This window comes from Drosophila hydei, unplaced genomic scaffold, assembly GCF_003285905.1.
Source record: "Drosophila hydei strain 15085-1641.00,03,60 unplaced genomic scaffold, DhydRS2 tig00008148-arrow-arrow-pilon, whole genome shotgun sequence".
NCBI lineage: Eukaryota > Metazoa > Arthropoda > Insecta > Diptera > Drosophilidae > Drosophila > Drosophila hydei.
In genome coordinates this window covers 281,042-300,771 of record NW_022045852.1, presented here as the reverse complement: position 1 = coordinate 300,771, position 19,730 = coordinate 281,042, and the positions used below count along the sequence as shown (strand labels likewise).

Genomic DNA, 19,730 nt, shown 5'->3' with positions numbered 1-19,730 from the left:
TATGTGTGTACTCGCATACATACACACGCAATATCAGGTATTGTATTGACCTGCATATGTATATGTATGTATGCGCAATTATAACTGCATTGCTCCCGCACTTGAATTTGCATATGCATAATATTTTCACCTAATTGTTATTGTTTATATTTTTGTTTTGTAAACAAAACTCAATTGGTCGTGTTTTGCACTCAAAACAATGAATGGCTAGTTTACACAACCACATGCAGGAGAAAAAACGCTCAATCGCTTACTCATTCACTCACACACACACTCATTCACTCATTAACTCACTCACTCGCTCACTTACTCACTCACTCACTCATTGCCGCGCTCGCTTACCCTCTGGCTCTTTCATATCGGCGAAAAATGCTATTGTACCGGCCGGCAGTGCACCACACAAAGGTAAATAAACAGAGAGAGACCACGAAAGCTACACATTCTTATTACGCCGTGCCACGAAATTAATATTGAGTCAAAGTAGTAGACACTCAGCAAGCAGAACACTCTCAATGTGCGACATTCACAATCTCACCACAATATAACAGCATGGAATGGACCCAACACTCTTATTTGAGACTTCGGCACGGTTGCACGTGTTACGCGTAGTTGGCTCTTCGTCTTTGTAGGTTTTTGCCTGTTTCCCGCTCAACAAAAAAATAAAAAATAATTTAATGAAATAAAATTTTAAGAATTATTCTGCTATGATTAGGCAAAGCAATAGACGACAACAAGAAAAATAATAAAATTCATCTACCAAAAATAAGCTGAAACCACAAAAATTCTATCGGGGACTAACTTAAATTAAATAGAGAGTACCAAAAAGAAAAAAAATAAAAATCAATTACAAGTGATTCAGATTCGAAAAAAAAATATTTTTTAAAAACTGACATCGCTAAAAATAAGCACAAATACTAGGAAATTTTCTAGACATTCTTTAAATTTGTACCAATCGCAGCAACGGCAGCAACAGCAGCCACCGCCGTCGCCGCCGTAAAGGTCTTCTCGAACACAGCTTCTGCTTCGAGTAAATGTGAATGTGAAGTGAAGCAGAATAGCGCGTTAAATACCGCTACAATTAGACAATTGTTAGAGCTGTGTGCGTGCGTGAGTGGTGCGAAAAGGAAAGCCGAAGGAGAGCACTAAGTGCAGCAGCAAATCGTAAATGAATTTTGAAGACGCTTCAAAAGAAAGAAAAAACGAATTACAAATTACACGACGGCGCGCGAATCGACGTAAAAATTTTGAGTGTGATTTTTCTTCTTTTTTTTTTTGTTCCTGCTAGCAGTGAGCTTTGTCAATTCACTCTATTATAATTTTTTTCGGGTGTTATATTCAATTATATTTGGGTTTCCTTCTGCTGTTCTAAACGGCGATTAAAAGTGCGCCAATTAAATATATTGTCAAAAAAAGAAGTATTCACCAAGAAGCAATTGCCGAATTGGATTACAATTTTAAATTCGTATACTGGACATAAACGAAGCTGAGGTAAGCCAAGTGTCAAAAATTGAAGTGAAAATTTAACTTTGAATTTAAGAGAAAAGAAAATAAACAAGAGCCGTCAGAAACACACACATGAACATGTGCCGGCACTTAGTGTTTTTGCTATATCCTTTCATTCGCTTTCTCACGCTAGCTGGAAGAGCCGTCATTTTGTTTTCTTTTACCGTTCCTGCTACATCTTTTAGACTAAACTAGCGAATAGAGCAACAAAATTTATTGCTTCGTATGAAGAAAAAGGAAGGAGAAAGAGGTAGATGGATCGGAATGCAATGAAGAGATCAGCTTTTACCAGTTTAACTGATAGTATATATCGCGCATGTGTATGACTGTGTGTCTGCGCGCTTATGTGCGAGCGAAATATTATTGAGACAAATCAACAAAGTTCGCGCATGTTGCCAAGTGATTTGGATCGCAAATCAAATAGAATCAAACAATTTATTTATAATTAAAAGCTAGCGCGCGTTTCTCTGATAACTTTTCTGAACTGCTGTTGTCGACGTCAGCAGTGGCTTCGCATGATTTTGTCTCTGAATTTTATATCATTCTTCCAATGGTAAATTTGTTCTTTTTTTTTTTGCGTACTGTCAAGATGGCCGCGTAAGTCGTAAGTGTTATACGCACTTACATGTATTTGCTTTTACGTATTTTATATATGTGAGCCAAACCAAATAACAGTGAAAAAGAAAAAAAAAAAAAAAAAAATTAGAATTTTTTTTGTAAAAAATTAAGTTGAGTAAAAAATCGAATAATAATATTAAAAAAAACATAATGGATATATACAAATATCAATACAAATATATAAATTTGTATAAACAAAAGCAAAAAAGGAGATTCTTAAATAATATATAAATAACCAAAAATAATAATTTTAAAAAAATTGTCCCAATATAAGAATTGAAAAACAATGTTAATAAATAAATATTAATGTAGTAAATATTTTGTGCTACTTTTATATAACTTTGTTTTTAATAAGTCTAATGCATTTTTATAGCAAGAATTAAAATATGAGATATTTAAAACTATCTATTATTTTCCTTTTTGTTTTTACTTCAAACAGCTTTCGCAGCTGGATACTGTGCTACTGTGCTACTGTTCTACCACAGAGCATACAGCCTTCCCCAGTTCAGGACGTAAATTGTGTAAATTGTAAAGACAACAAAAAGTGGCCAAAATGGCGACAGTTTGCAACAGCAGCGAATATGATTATATGGACGACCCTGTTTTCGGCGATCTGATGGAATTCAGCGTACAGGAACTAAGGCTGCCCAGCATACAGAATGACGTGGCGAAAATTGACGCCGAACACCCCCACCAAATATATAACCTCTCGCTGTCCACCAATAGAGACATAAAGCCGGAGATTCGGAATGGTGACTGTATGTGGTCCGCTTACGGCAGCACAGCCAATGGCAGTTGCGGCACAAATGGCGGGAACGGCAGCAGCAGCAACTACAACCTCTCGGCCGCATCCAGCTACAGCGAAAGCAGCGCCGTGCCACCAGCCTTTGTGAGTGGCAGCACATTACGCATAAAGCGTGAATTGGAAGAAGATGAAGTGCAACAGGAGGATGAACCAGACCTCGATCAGGATCAGGATCAGGATCAGGACAATGACAGCAATAGCGAGAATTGCCCCGACAACAACAACATCAGCAGCAGCAGCAACAACAGCAAGAAAATCAACAGTTGCAGGTCAACTGGTGGCAGTAGCAAGTCGGCTGCAGCAACAGCAACGGCAACGATTTCGATACCCAATAATCGAATGATGCAACGCGATCCCGTTATTGAGAAGTATATACCGCCGGGTGCCTCGCTGCTACGTAAAAGCAATACGCAGCACAAGTTGCAACAGCACAAACTGCAGCAGCAGCAGCAGCAGCGCTTAACGCATTTGTTTACATACAACAACAACACTAATACTAGCAGCAGCAACAATAACAACAGCTACGTCATGTTGGATGATGAGGTCTTACCCGAGTTCCGTCACAATGTTGACTTGCGCGCCTGCGTTATGGGCAGCAATAACATTTCATTGACAAACAGCTCTGATGCGAATATTATCGATCATCTGAGTCGAGAGCTGCAGAATACGAGCAAGGAACGCATTGATCTGCCGTATCGTATACCAGTTGATCCGCCAATTATAACAGATGTTCTGGAGGTGCTCAATCAGCAAACGCAACTATCGGCGGCAGCAGCAGCAGCGACGACATTGTCACCACCAGCAACAACGGCAACCAGTTCGGACTCTGATTCAGATTATGGCGATTGCTCCATGGGCGAGTCCAGCTGCAGTGCATCCATAATGCGTCACATAAGCGATCACAGCTATACGCGCTGCAACGAGGTAGAGGCCAATTTGGACACGCCTTCCGATTCTGGTGAGTGTTATACTTAGAGTACTGCTTAAATATGACAGTTTAGATCAATGCCTCTTGTGCTGCAAGTGTTCTACTAGCATACGTCTCTCGATCAATGGCCCACTTCACAAAAGGCTCTCTTTCTCTCGCCTGCTCTTTCATCACACCAACATACCATTGATTAACGGCACTCTTATGCATTCTCTTTGACTTTATTCGTTAATTTCATATCCCATCCTTTTCGGTTTCACCTCGCCCAGAGACATTCAACTAGTTGTTGTGCTCTACGTGGGTGAATGATGACGCGCCCAAAAATCGATCGCCTACGTCAACAGCCAACGTAGTAAACTTTTTGCTATTACTGCTCTTGTTACTCTTGTTGTTGTTGCGCAGGCATTACACACGCCCACACGTTGAGCATAGCTTCCAAGTTTTGGGTAAAGAGCTTTCATTGATTTTCCTTTCCCAGCACTGAGCTCCAACCCCAATTATTTGCACATTTCGTTGGCGCCTTGTAGCCCACGCATAGCTGCGAACAACCCCCGTGCCCCAACCCACCCTCCGCCACTCTCTCTCACCATGGCAGATGATGGCGCGTGGCTTTCATGGCTCATTATGAGTTTCTCTGTCTGTGTGTGTATGAGTGTGTGTATGTGTATGTGTATGTGTGAGTAGCCATGGCGTCATCCTCTCGTACATTTGTGCCGCCGTCTTGCGCAGTTTGTACTACGCCCAAAAAGTCATTGTTTCTCTTGCATTCTCACTCTAACGCTCGCCGGTCGGTCTATCACTGGGCAACAACCCATGGTTCAAGGATGTCTGTGCTCATGCCACGTGGCGTCAGCAACGCCACACCCTGTCCCCGGCCGCCCTCTTTCCGTCCGCCTAGCTGATTTATCCTTAGTTGGCTTTTGGGTTCAATGTCTTTTGGCAATTCCGTTGCCTATACTATTTCTCGTTTCATTACCGAAATGAAAACAGAAACATATTGAGCCGCCCTCGTACGCAGATTTACCTTTTTTCATTACTATTACTATATCTGACACGAATACAAATGAAATTTGGCGCGTAATGTTTTCATTCACAAACTGCAGTCGCTTGCATACACACACACAAATACCCGACGTTGATGATATACAGTAATGCCAGCATATGTGGGCCGGAATCTCCTTCAATATTTCATACTTCCCCAACCTTCGCAATTGTTATTATTATTGTTGTCGTTTTTCTGTTTTTTTTTTTTAATTTTTTTTTTTCTGTCATAATAAAATAAGCTCGAAAAGAAAAGCAAAACAAAACATGCATAAAAGCGCACAAGCCCAAACAGCAACCGGCTCACGTCGGCGTTGGCTTCGGCATCAACGTCGACGCTACTGACGAATTGCACATGTAGGTCTTTCACTCTCGCTCGCACACGGGGCTGCCTTTTGTGTGCTTACGCCGAGTGCATTCACACTCGCAGCTGCCTGACGCATTCATTGTCTGTCGATGGGAGATTCACAATTGCAGACAGCGCAGCGCGGCGCAGCTTGTTTAGTGCAGGGTATATTAGTTTTCATAACCTATATGCAACGACTAGTTTTTAGCGCACATGATTTGTTTGTCGTGTGCGACTAAATGCTAACTAAAATAATAAAATACCTTTCTGTGAGATACGCTAACTAATATGAAGAATTGCCGTAATTAAAAGAGAAAATATAGTTCCTGCTGCTGGTATGTATTAATTGATATGGCACAATAAATTCTGTCATACATATATCATGTACATACAAATGTATCAAATAGACATACAGTTGGTGTTGTCTGTTACCAGGCGAGCATATTTTGCTGCCCCCGTTTATTTTCATATTTGTAAATTATCATGAGCGTGTATACGTATATGTATTCGACTATTAGCGAAAAACGCCCACATAATAAACATTATTTATTTTATTTATTTATTTTTTTTTTTTGGTATTCCTGCCTGACTTTTCTACCCGCTCCCACATGCTTCCACACACACACATACAGTATGCTTATGCAAATGCGATTGCGAAAAGTAAAGCGCGTGAGATGATAAATAAAATACGCGCAATGTGCGAAAGAGCCGGTATCAAATTGTTGTTGTCACTGATAGCAGCGTTGATAATTGAAAACGTAACGCAAGTGTGTGTATGAGTGCGCGTATATGAATAATTTGTCAAAAGAAAAGCGTCCGTAAAACATGCACGAACCGCGCGAAACCCATAGCAACAAGAGGGGAACAAAATAAAGCAGCGCAGCAGCAAATACAACAGGTGCGTGCTGCAGATTGTGTGTGCGCGCGTGACACTTCATTAGCAATTTGAAAGACTGAGATGGAAATTCGAAAAAAGGGATAGCAAGAGAGAGAGAGAAAAGGACGTAAAAAGCGCAAAAAAGCAACGAATGGTAATAGTTAACGAGAAGAAGTTTTTCGAGTGCTATACATACAAAGATAGAAAGATTTAATTGTTATATTTTATATTGTTGTACATTTGCACGTTTGTGTGCTTGATGCTGCTGCCAGCTGTTATTGTTGCTTTATGGGCATTTTCGCACCTTTGGATTTGTGCGTGGAACAAAAACAGAACTAAACGAACGTTCATGTTCTTGTTCTTGTTGTTGCTATGCGTGTGTTATTTCGAGTACCGAAACCAATTCGAAATACGAATAAAAAATGTTAATGAACTGAACGAAGGTCGAATAATCATAAAATAGTGCGTAGAAACCAAAACGAAGCAGGAACGCAAAGTTTATGAGAATAAGCTTGAGTGTTGTCGTTGCTGCTGCTGCTGTTGTTGTTGTTGTTGTTGTTGTTGTTGTTGTTGTTGTTGTTGTTGTTGCTGTTGTTGTTGCTGTTGCTGTTGCTATTTGAATTACCAATTAAATAAAACTAACCAGAAATAGTGCGGCGATGCGTGATGTGTGCAGACAACGCGTAAGAGAGAGTTGTCTAAGGGGTATATACATATATATACCATATGTATTTTCATTTATTTTTTTGCCTCTTTGCTGTTTTACTTTCGCTAGGGCAGAAAATTTATGCGTCTGGCTTTGGCAGCGTTTAGCGCCCAGTTACAATAAGCGACCAGCCCATCCACCAAGAAAAACCCCAAATAAAACCGCCCAGCAACAGCATAAAAAGCTTTAACAATGGCTGTGGCGACGACGACGACGACTAACAAAATTAGTCTTCTTCTTTTATTTGGTATTGTGCTTGTGCTTCTTACGTCGCCCGCTGTTGCTAGGCGCGTCGCACACACACAAAGAGATACGCACGCACATACACATACACACCCGCCGACTGTTGTCTCTCGTGTGCGTCTCGTTCACACTAGCGCTTTCGGCTTCAGTGTCTCCCTTACTCGCACGCATTCATTATGCTGCTTATTCGCGCACACGTGAAGCAATAAATTGTAATGCTCAAGGTCGGCGTCGACGGCGGCGACTGCGCCGGCTAACTTTTGTGGGTATTGCGCCGCTCTTTGCACACGCACTCACTATTGATGCGTCGCTGCTTTTATTATTATTATTTTTTTTTTTGCAAGGCTGCCGACGCCAACGAGCCTCCCTTTTTGGTTGGATGTTTGTTGTTGCCTTAACTGGAGAAACAGCATCATACATATTCATACATATGTACATGTGTATGTGCGTATGTGAGTACAATGTTGCCAAAGAGAAGAGAATGAAGGAATGTTGCTATCCGAAATGTTGCCAGACGAAATTCATTATTTTAATAATTTATGGAATGTTTGTGTGTAGATATTGAAGCATTGAAGTTAGAAGCTGGCGCACTGCGACATTGTCAGTGGGCTCCGCATCGCTCCACCCTCTCTTAACGACTTTTTTTGTTATTGCGCTTTTATTTTTGGCGACATTTGTCATTTGAAAAAGGGTTTGGCGAGAATGAGTCATGCTGCTGCTCAAGTGAAAAAGGGCGTGGCAGTCGATAGCTGCAGATTCAAATGCAAGTGTTGCGGCAAAAAGTTGCAGGCATCAAAATGGAACTGCAATCATCAACTCGTAGGAAGCAGCAGCAGCAACAGCGACTGCGTAGCACGCTGAATAGACGCATTTTGCTCTTTTTTTTTAACTTTTTTTTATTTGCAATTGGATTTGCAATTGCGATTGTAATTTGTTTTTTTTTTCCTGCTTTTGGTTGGAAAACCACAAAACGAATGGAACGAGTAACTTTTGTTGCAAGTGACATGTTGCCAACACATGTTGGCAGCATAGATGAGACCTTCTTGATCCTTTCTGTTTATGTGTGTGCAATTGGCTATGTGCTATTGTGCTAGCGTGGGAACACGGTTTGGCGCACACTGTACGGCACATTGCAATATGCATATGCCACTGGCAAATGTCGTCATTCGAAATTTCTTAGAATTGTTAATGTTCCAGTAAAACTCGTGCCCCAGCAAGTATAATAAACATTTATAATAAATACGCGTTTATAATAAATAAGCGTTGAAAAATAAGAAGGAAAGTTGGGAATCAGATTGAAATGAAATCATTGTCAGAATTGTCGTGAAATTCCAGTTGATCCAATAAGGAATATGAGTAAGCAGAATGAAACAGAGGAAGTAAGGGAGATTAACAAGTTGTGCGAAATGTGTCTGTTCCATCTTCTGACTATTCGTTTTGTTGTTGTTGTTTCTAGTGTGAATTCAAATAATTTTAGAAAACCTAAACAGAAGAGAGTGAAAGAGACGGCAAGCAGAATCATAACAATTGAGCACAAGAAATGTTATTAAACAATTTACAAGCATACAACAACGACAATAAGAAATGGCAATATACAGCCACACCCCTCTGCCTCGATGCGTTAGCGTGGGCAGTTTGTCGTTAGCTAAGTGAATAGTGGTTTTTTGTCTTATTTATTTGTTTATATGCACGGTGGGCCACCACAGCCAAGTTTTTAAGCATAGATAACAAGCTTTGTACCACTGTGCGTTCGTCATTTGTCTGTTTTTTTTTTTTTTTTTTTGGTCTTTTATAGGCTCGAAATTCCTCATGTGAAAATTACATCATACGCCATTTTTATTTTTATACTTCTCGATTTCAATTTCATTCTGCGCTTTGTATACAGTTGTGTTTACATTGCTCAATTTTAAAGCATTTTTGTTCGTTTTGGCTGTGTGCTTCGCTGGTGGGAGAGAATGTGAGAGAGGGAATTAGCGACAGCTTTTCCTCTATCTTTCTTTCTGTCTATTTGCTCTTTATCTTCGGATATTATCAAGAGTAACGGGTGTCGTAGACGAGGGCAGCAATGACGGTGATGCCGATGCCGACGTCGTTAGCCTGCTGCGCCTCAATTAACATTTGCGTCTGGCTGCTTGGGGCGCTTGAGTTGTGCATACATATATACAATGTATAAGTATATATATTTATATATATATTGAACTCTTTGTTTACTACCTACACTCTTTTTACCGTTTCATCTTGCATCGTAAATTGAACAATGCACTTGTCATTTGCTGTCCCTTTTTGCAGAATGCAAATTTTATAGGGCAAAAGATTTAGTCGTTGTGGCTTTGAGTGTGTGTGTGACTGAGTGAGTGAATATGTGTGTGTGCGAGTGAGTGTCTGAGTCTGTGTCGCAGTTGTTGCTCTTCGTTTGACGCCCACAGACAGCCGGTAGCTGCATAAAAGTTGCGCAACTTATTAAGTCGTGCTCGTGTCCATGCCTGTGTGTTTGTGCACTTTATTTGCAATTATAATTAACTACGCCGGTAGCAACAACAAGCTGTTTCCTCTATGCATTTGGCTGGCAATTGTGCTTTATTATTATTATTATTTTTATTATTATTATTATTATTATTATTATTTCTACTACTATTACAACTAAGCTTGTAGTCTTGATTTGATCTTGGCGCGCTTAGCAACAAATGCTGCCAAGCTTTCGGTTATCGCTGCAAACGGGTTATTCCAGTTTTTTCTCTTTTTTAAGTTGGCGGCGGCGACGCCAACAGCGACAGAAGCAGAAAAGCTGCAACTGTGAGCTTTGTGATTTTTTTTGTGTGTATGTATGCATCCCTCGCCGTCTGCTGTTTATTATAATTGTTTTTTTTTTGCACATTGTAATTCGCGTAAATTATTTTTAAGGAAATCTCCCGGACTCTGTGACAGCTGTAAATTAGTTGTATTCTCTGTTGACCGATCTGCACGACGTTTGGAATGCTCTTAAGCTATTGTGTTGTGATTGTTGTTAGTGGTGCCTGATTGTGGTCTCGTTCTGAAAATGCAAATCATTCAAAACCAACGTCTGCGTGCGGTCTTTTCTCGCTCGCGCTCATATCCGTCTGAGGCTTTACTACGAAACAACAAATTTTACATTAAAAAAGCAATGCACAGCAACATTTTTTGCTGTGTCAGCAACATGGGGAGCGACATTGTTGCTGCAGTCACATTCCATGAGATGCGCTGCGGCTCCAAAAAGAAAGAAAATGGCAAAAAGAAAATGGAGAATGGCCACTGGGCAACATTCTTGTTGGGGTATCGGGTAAGGTCTGCTCCTTGTCTAGCTAACAGCCTGATGATGATGAGGTTCATTATCATTTTGGTGGTTGGCTGAGATTTTTGTTGTTGCATTTATTTTGCAGCAGCATCAGAAGCAAAATGTGTATTGATAATGAGACGCAACGCAACGCTTCGTCGCAACTGACTCATGCAACATGATGCCAAAGGTGGTTGCCCACTATAGAAACGCTTGGTTGCCCAGTTTCCTGGTTTCGATTTCGTTTGTTGCGGTTGCTCGCTCGCTCGCTCTGCTGCCCTGCACTTGGACTTGGACTTGAAATATTGAACGTGGAATTTGAAGCTTCAGTGTTATTGTGGCTTGAACTTTGAAGCTCTTCTATATAGTTGTTGTTTGTATACTTTTTGCGCGCAGTCTCCTACTTCTTTGTGTTGTCTTCTACACGGCTCTCTCGCGCTCTCTGTCCGTCCGTTCTTCTCTACAACTGTTTGAAAAGTTGCCAAGGCAAAACACACTCACACACATACAAATACAATATGTACAATCAGCATATGTGCAAATATTCGATGTGATTGTGTGTGTGTATGTGTGCAAGGGAAACGGATTAGAGTAACGGCTGATAAGCTGCAAAGCAAAAGCTTCTTAATTTAATATATATAAATGCATTTTTTCTTTAATTTTTTTTGGCAAATTGTAATTTGATTAAAGGCATTTAAAATCGGGCTGGGCCTAAATTTTGATTGCAACAACTGCGACTGCGACTTCGACGCTGCGATGCTTGGTCAATGGTCGCGCGCGCGCCGGCGGAAGAACCAAATTAGCAACGGAAGCTTAAATTCCACATTGTTGGGGTTGGACAGAGATCGCAGCAGAGGAAAGAGTCGTATCTTCCAGCCCCACCCCATCTCTCTCAATCTCGCATTGAGCTATATTTGCGTAAAAGCTTTATCAGCGGTTGCATGGCCTTTTTTGCTTTTATTTATTTATTATTTTTATTATTGTTTTTTCAATTCATTTTGGCAAACTAAGTTTTCCGTTATGCGTCTGACGTCAAGGAATAGTTGGAGAGAGCCGGGGGATGTTTTGTGCATAGAGGTGGGGGTTGCTTTTCTTTCTCTCCTTTTCTCTCACCCTCACTCTCTTGATGCCTATTGTCTGTGCGCAAATCTATTGCTTCCTGAATTCTGATACTGTTACAAGTGGCGTCAAGCCACTTGTCTCGCAACGTTGACATACTAATCCGCTTTGCGTGGGGCCTACCGCATGGCCCCAACACACTTGCCACCACCCAGCCAGCCAGTCAGCTAGCCAAACAACAAACCATCCACCCAACCACCCACACACACAACACGCACATTCGCGCACAATGACATCATCATGTTTCTATGCTGTAGTCATTGAACTGTCGTTGACATTCGCTACACATTTGCAGGGCTTTCTTGAGATATACAACATACAATAGTTGGTACCATAGCATAGTATGATGTATATGTATATGTAAGTATGGATAGTTCTTACTTACCTATTGAAGGATGGGAGACTCAAGTACATGGATGCAACTTATATCATCGTTAAGTTTTAATAGCTACTCGTTACTCATTGTTACTTGTTTTAGTCACTGGTTACTCATTTATTTACCTACTCGTTACTTGTGATATCGATCAACTCGTTACGTAGTCACATAGTATTTGTTGGCTGCTACTCGTTACTCATTGCCCGTTGCTATTCGTTACTTTTCTTTTCCGTCAACTCAACAATGGCAATTATAAGCATAAACCATGTTCATATAAGCTAAGTATAGACTTAATCATGCCTGTTTGCAGCTCTTTACTAACTTATTCTCTTTCCTATTTGTTATCGTTTTCGCTGCAGATGAGGAAATCGACGTAGTCTCCCTGAATGACAAGAAGTTGCCCACAAATCCTTCAGATCGCGATCGACGCGTTCTTCAGACAAAGGTGGCCAATAAAATCTCGAGCGACAATCGCATCGTTGTCCATCGCTCATCCAGACGCTATGAGCTACCCTGTACGCCGGCCAGCAGCACTCCTGTTAAATCGGTTGCCAACTCACGTTATCCCTCGCCCTCGAGTACGCCTTATCAGAGCGCAGGCGCTGTGGCAGCCACCTACTCACCGGAAAGCAGCAGCAGCAGTAGTAGCAGCAGCAGCAGCAGTGATTGCACAACCCCGCCCATCCCCATGAGCGTGGGAGCTGGAGGCAAAAAGAACCGTAAGACCTTCTATATGCCCGACTGCGGCGAAGATCTATTGACAACCAAGCGTCATCCACGTGGCTATCTGCTATCCAAGAAGCGCCCCTTGAAGCGTGGACAATTCAATTCATATGGCTTCGATGCTAAGGATGTCCGAAACGTAATGTCGCATGCCAGCAACTCCGCCAGCATCAGCGCCATCAGCACCAGCAGCAGCAGCAGCAGTAGCAGCAACAGTCACAGCCACAACCACATAAGCAGCAACACACTAAAGCGTCATCTGAGCGTCGACGGGGCGGATACAATTGAGAAACGTAATCTGCATAACGATATGGAACGTCAGCGTCGCATCGGACTCAAGAATCTGTTCGAAGCGCTCAAGACGCAAATACCCAACATTAGGGATAAGGAGCGTGCCCCCAAGGTTAATATCTTGCGGGAAGCGGCCAGGCTTTGCGAGCAACTGACGAGCGAGGAGCGGGACCTGAACGTGAAGCGGCAGCTGTTGAAAGCCAAGCTCAAGCAGCAGCAGGAGCAATTGGCGCGTTTGCGTCTGAGTAAGAATGCCGCTGAATGATCATAGCCGTAAGAGGGAGAGCAAGTGAGAAGGGAAAGGTTAAAGAGAAAGAGAAGGAAATTGAGACGGAGAAAACAAGGGAGCAGAGGGTGAATAACGTGTTTGCAAGCAAGGCCCTGTTGAGCGAAAAATATTGATAGATCGATAATTCGATATGACCATTTGAGAGCGAGAGAGAACGCAGTTACAAGCTGACTAGTTGTTTTTAAGTGTATTTGGACGTAGGCTCAGATAAGCATTTTTTGAACTTCAATATCAGATTTTAGTATTAGCCAGTAGAGCGTACGTACGATCGATTGAAATATGTCTCGATGTTCATAACAGATAACTATAACAATTATCACTGATAACACAATGATAATAATTACCATAACGATAATGATGATGACGATGCAGTTAGATAGTTTTCTTATTTCGTCTACTGCACCGGATGCTAAAAATAAAACAAAAATAAAAAAAATCGATCGACGAATAGAATAGTTTAACATTACAAATAACGGTATATATATTTATATATCTATATATATATAAATACATACTTTATATTATATAAGCATCCTCTTAAGCTTTCAGCTTTGGCTTTATATATTGCTACATGCATTCATAAATATATATATATATATATATATATATATATGTATATATATGTATGTATGTCTACATATATCCGTATATAACTGTAAACTAGTGATTTAAATTGGATTTCTTTAATGTGATATTTTTGATTTGATTTTGAAGTAACGCAAAATGCAAGTTGGAAGCTAAAACTATAAACGAAAATGTTTAACGAACGTAGAATTAGGAAAGGGAATTTCAAAACAAAACACAAAACGTTTTATTCTTTTATTTTTGTCTTTTTTTTTATTTTTTATTTTTATCATATATATATATATATATATATATATATATATATATATATATATATGTATATATTTATATATATATATATATTTATATATTTATATATAAATATATAAAGATATAGATTTAGATATAGATATAGATATAGATATTAGAGCTTAGAAATTTAGTTTCTGTTTACTTAACCAATGAATGAATAACAACATCGAAAACAACAAAAAATAAGAAGAACACAAGGACAAGACCTAAAACAAACGGAGAAAGGAAAACAAAAAGTAGAAAGTAAGAAAACAAAAAAAAAAAAAAACGGAAACTGAAACGGAAACGGAAACAAAAACGAAAAACAGACAAAGTTACAACGAATGAGCCACTAAAAGCAAACAACAACAACACGTAGTAGCAAAAGGGAAGGAGAGTAAAGCAAGAAAGAGTGTGAGAGAGTGAGAAAGCGATCTGCCACACTGAAAGCCATCGGTAAATAACTGAAAGCTAATTCAGAGAGTGAACGAGAGCGAGAAAAGCGTAAGTGTAAGCAAAAGCGAAAGCGAATATAAGAGTCAAAACAAACTGCAAACAGAACAGTTAATGAAATTAGACGAAAGGGAAGAAGCGCAAATTTTGAAGCAGCGCCAAAATTGAAATGCAAAAAAAAAAACTATCAATGAAAGGAAAGCAAAAACAATTTATAAACATTAAGTTATATAGAAAGTTACTATAAACAATATATGCCTCAGCATATTATACATACACATTTATATATAAATATATATATCTGATATATATCTTTTTATACAATTAGTTGTATAGTCTTATATTATTTCTAATTTTTTTTTGCATAACCAACAACAAATATATACATTTATATATAATTAGCTAGCCGAACGACGACAGCGTCTCAAAAAACGTTACAAATCGATCGATATTTGTGTTGCGCCGATATCACAAAGTTATCGGTAGCCGTATCGATATCGATAGCTTTCCTAGACATACGCAAGATGCGCTTAAACAATTTTTTACTGCCTATATAAAAAAGAATTGCGGTTTATTCGAGTTTGTTTCAAACTAAAACAAAATATTTATATATATTTAATATTTTCGATATGATGAATAATATATATAAATATATATATATATATATATATATATATATATATATATATATATATATATATATATATATATATATATATATAAATCTTACAATTGGAAACTATTTAAATTGTTATTTTTTTTGTCGTCTTTGCATGCTTTAAGAATAAACTTAACAAATTTCTAACTATGCATATGAAATGCGCAAATCAATAATAATAATAATAATAATAATAATAATAATAAAATGAATAAAAATAGTAATAAAAGGAAATAAATATTTAGAACGAAACGAAGAGTTAAGAATAGGAATAAAAAAACATGAGATAAATATCCGTTTAAAATAGAAAAAACAACAAGAATATGATAATAGGATCAATACATTATTTTCTTAGATATGTACTACAACAACAACAGCAACAAAAACAGCAACAACAACAACAGCAACAACAATAATAATAATATTAACTAAAACAAAAACAAAGGAAAAAAGAGGAGAAAGAAAAACTGTGGAATAAGAGAGAAACAGAAAAGAAAGAAAACATTTTTGGCCGCTCAGTTTGCAAAGGTTTTTAAACCTTATCGAACTTTAGCGGCTGTTCAACTGTCGATTTTTTTGCTAATAAGAGATGTGTATATATGTGCATATATATGAATGTATATATGTGTGTATGCATAGAGTTCTTTCGTAAATGGAAAACGCAAGTTAGTGTTATGTATATATACACAAATATATATATAATGTCTGAACTCTTCAAATGAAGTCAAAAACAAAACAAAAATAATTACATAAAAACTTGATGCAAAACTGTTATTTAGGTTTAGTTTTGGTTTTTTTTTTTATATAAACAAGAAACAGAAGATAAAAAGAACGGAAACACACACTAACTAGAAACTATTAGGAAGCTAGTACAACTATACAACTATATATATAGAGAGTTACACGAAATATATAATTAGACATATATGCTATGATCATATATGATCAATCTATAGCAACGTTTCAACGAACTTTTAGGCAATTAGCAATTAGCGCTCATCAATTCAACAAATTATACCTTTCTATAATTACTCTATATCTATATACATATATATAAATTTATATATATATATATATATATATATATATATATATATATATATATATATATATATATATATATATATATATATATATATATATATACTTTAACATATGCTTTGCTACTTGATGTTTTACCTGGGTATATCTGGGCTCCTAACCTATGCTTTCAAATTTTCAATTTCGGTTTAAAAAGGAGAACAATAATAATAACAAGAAGAGGAAGAGGAAGAGGAGGAGGCATAGAATTGCTGGGACAATTTAATGTTTTATTTTTCTTTTCTAAGTTTTCCCACGGCTTGCAAACGCGTTTGTTCTTGCATGTAAATAGACGAGAAACATTTGAAAAATATAGGAAACATTTTTTTTTAGTTTGTTTTGATGAAAGTAAATATATAATCAAGCACTGCTGCTCCTTAAAAATATTTTTTTTATATATATTTTATACATACAAATATATAGTATATAAACTTATACACTTCATATAACGCGATATTAAAATCTATAAAAAAAAGAAGAAAAAACTAAAAAATTGTTATATATATATGTTAAATGCTATTCAGGTGTTTAAGCAAATTTATGGAAAAACAAAATCAATTTTTATACAAAAAAAAAAAAGAAAAATTAAAAAAAAAAAACAAAAAACCGAAAATGTAAATCTAAAAAAGTACTTTTTTGTTGTTGTTAAAGAAACCAATGTAAATAGAAATCTCGTTAAATACTAGTGACAAAACAGAAACAAAAACAAAGAGAACATGAAAAAAAAGCGTAAAAAAAAACCAAAATCAAAATCAAAAAGGAAATCGATACCCAATATTTTCTTAAAATTTACACTAGAATCCGAATGAAGCAAAGAAATGGAAACAAATACAAAAACAAAACAAACAACAATAGAGAAATATTCATGAAAACGCAGCTAAAAGTTAAAAGAAACGAAAAACAAAATACAGTAGATAAATACCAGTAAAAACCTATATACAAATACAAAATACAAATACTAAATAAGCAAAAGACTATTGTACAATTTATCATAGACAAACACACACAACCACACACACATACACGCATACATACATACGTAGACACAGCCAATCAATACGAATGCACCTAGTTTCCTATAGAACGTATGAAAATACAAAATACAGAGTTTTAAAAACAATTTGAAAACCGTACAAATTTATCTGCAACAATAAAACGAAACAGACAAAACAAAGCAACAAAAAAGAAAACAACAAAAAAATGGTAAAAAGTTACATAAAACAAAAACAAAACGAAAGAAAAGCAATTTCATTTATTGTTTGTTAAACTAAAAATTAAAACAAAAAAAAAAAAGAAGAGAAAAACTAAGCTATGCATTTTGCAATTAAAATGTAGCTCTGTTAATGTTTTTTTTTTTTTTTTGTAAACCAAGTGAAACACAACCACAACAACAACAACCAAAACCTCTAAATCCTCGCAAATATACTAAAAAACAAACAAAAAAAAAAACAAAAAAAAACTTGCAACAAGCAAATGTTGCATAAACACTTTTACGTTTATTTTTTATTTTACAATTTTTATACACATATACACATACATGTTTAACGTATGTTTGTATGAACATAGTTGTTGATATACATAAAATATCTATATATATATATACTAAAAAACCAATGAAACCCAAAAAAAAAAACGAAAAGAAAACTAAACAAATTCGTAGGAAAACTTTTTTTTTGGAAATTGTTCAATTTTTTCTTAATTTGGCAAATAAAAATTATTTCGGTTTATAAAATTTACAAATACACACACACATTATTTAAACATACTATATATGTAAAAAAGAAATATATATATGTATACATATATATATATATATATGTTTCTATATACACACTATCTTATATAAACCTTTATCTATTAATTTTAAATCGTTATTTAGTTACTTATATTAATTGCAAGACGCGATTTTTCGATCTAATGTATATAAGATACATGCGTATGTATATATATGTATATATATATATATGTATGTATATATATATATATATGTATTTATATGTTTGTAACTATTAATATCCCAGATATAGATGCACTCATACACACACACACAAATATATATATATAAAGCAAACAAAAAAATGTTTAATATTATTATTTTTTTTTTTCAAAATTTATGCTTATAATACAATTACAATACAATAAATATTTGAACATACCAAGAAAAACTCAATTTGATTTTATTTTTATTTGTTGTTTTTTGCAAGTTTTTCTTTTTTACAGTTATTTTTTACAGCGGCGAAATTACACTTTTTTTAATTAGTTATTTCTATGGCTATGTGTCCTTTCGGATTAATCGATAGTTATATATGTATGTATCGGTGTCTGACTAACTGAGTGCCTAGCCAGTAAATACGGATTGAACTTAACGAAGACATCTAGAAAAACGATTGGCAGTGAGTACAAACCGATTGATGGGCCATGATTGAGCGAATATCTTAAGCAGCGACTGACTTATTGACTGACTAACCAATCAATGAATGGACTATAACATGCCTAGTTACTGGTTGATGGGACAATGATTGCCTCAATGATTGTGGTGTATGTATTGACTTGTATACAGCATTCTTAGCTACTAACTGATTGATTAAGCACTGACTGACTGATTGATTAACTGACTGACTGACTGATTATGGACTATCTTGTGATTCGATAGATCAATAACACACTAATTGTGCTTACTGATTGACTGATGGGTCAATGATTGACTAACTCACTGATTGACTGAATGACTAGGGCGAATATATTAATTTGAATGCATTACAGTAAGCTACTAACTGATTGATTGACGGACTAGCTGATGGATTGGCTGACTGGTTATGGACTACAATAGGAACTTAATAGAAGTACTGACTGACTGGCTGTTGGGCAATTGATTGATTGATTTCTGACTGACAAAGATGTATGTAGGGAATTAAATGTACCAAACTGTCTCTAGCTACTGACCAATGTTTGATTGACAGACTGATTGACGACCAAAAGCACAAAGCAGCATAAAAGATGAGGAGTAGAAAAAGTTATCTGGATCAGGTAATGGGATTTTACAAAGATTTGCAGACGAAGGCGAGAAAATATCATTCAAGGAGCCATTTCGCAGCACTTTTGATTACAATTTTCATTTTTCATTTTGCCTACGTTAATATGATTGATTTGTGCTTTTCTTGCTTTGTTTATTATGTCAATTGTCCGTCAGATGGTTTCCTTGGCTGGCCCCAATGAAATGCGCAGTCAAAGTCCCGCCCGATGTACATATTCTTTTATTCTAATTTAAATTCAGAAATGTGCGCTGCATGCTCAAAATTATACAAATGACTCGCACAGCGTCTGGCTTATTCTAATATACGATATATGACTATATCCGATGTGCCATGATTCACGCTCGAGAATGCGACAGCTGCAGGAGCTAAGGTTTTCTCTTCATAGTGAGTAACTTTCTGAAAATGTATAATAGCTAACCTGGTGCCCCCGGCTGTATTCGACTTGTCCACAATCTAGCCACATTCGTACATGCATCGGGACAGAATTTCTAG

The 19,730-nt window shown here is 36.9% G+C and overlaps 1 protein-coding gene across 1 annotated transcript; it reads left to right on the top strand.

Moving 5' to 3' along the window:
• Positions 1-549: 549 nt before the first annotated feature.
• On the top strand, positions 550-13,627 carry LOC111598298 (myc protein). Its single transcript, XM_023313489.2, has 3 exons — positions 550-1,488; positions 2,561-3,884; positions 12,214-13,627. Exons 2-3 carry the CDS (start codon positions 2,675-2,677, stop codon positions 13,131-13,133), a joined length of 2,130 nt encoding a protein of 709 aa, XP_023169257.2. The 5' UTR covers positions 550-1,488; positions 2,561-2,674; the 3' UTR covers positions 13,134-13,627.
• Positions 13,628-19,730: the final 6,103 nt, after the last annotated feature.

What these genes read in the sequence shown, in the direction of transcription:
- LOC111598298 (XM_023313489.2), top strand. Translation starts at nt 2,675, where the DNA reads ATGGCGACAGTTTGCAACAGCAGCGAATATGATTATATGGACGACCCT. An exon ending in GGACACGCCTTCCGATTCTG is followed by an intron (nt 3,885 to 12,213) that starts GTGAGTGTTATA and finishes TTTTCGCTGCAG; the next exon opens with ATGAGGAAATCGACGTAGTC.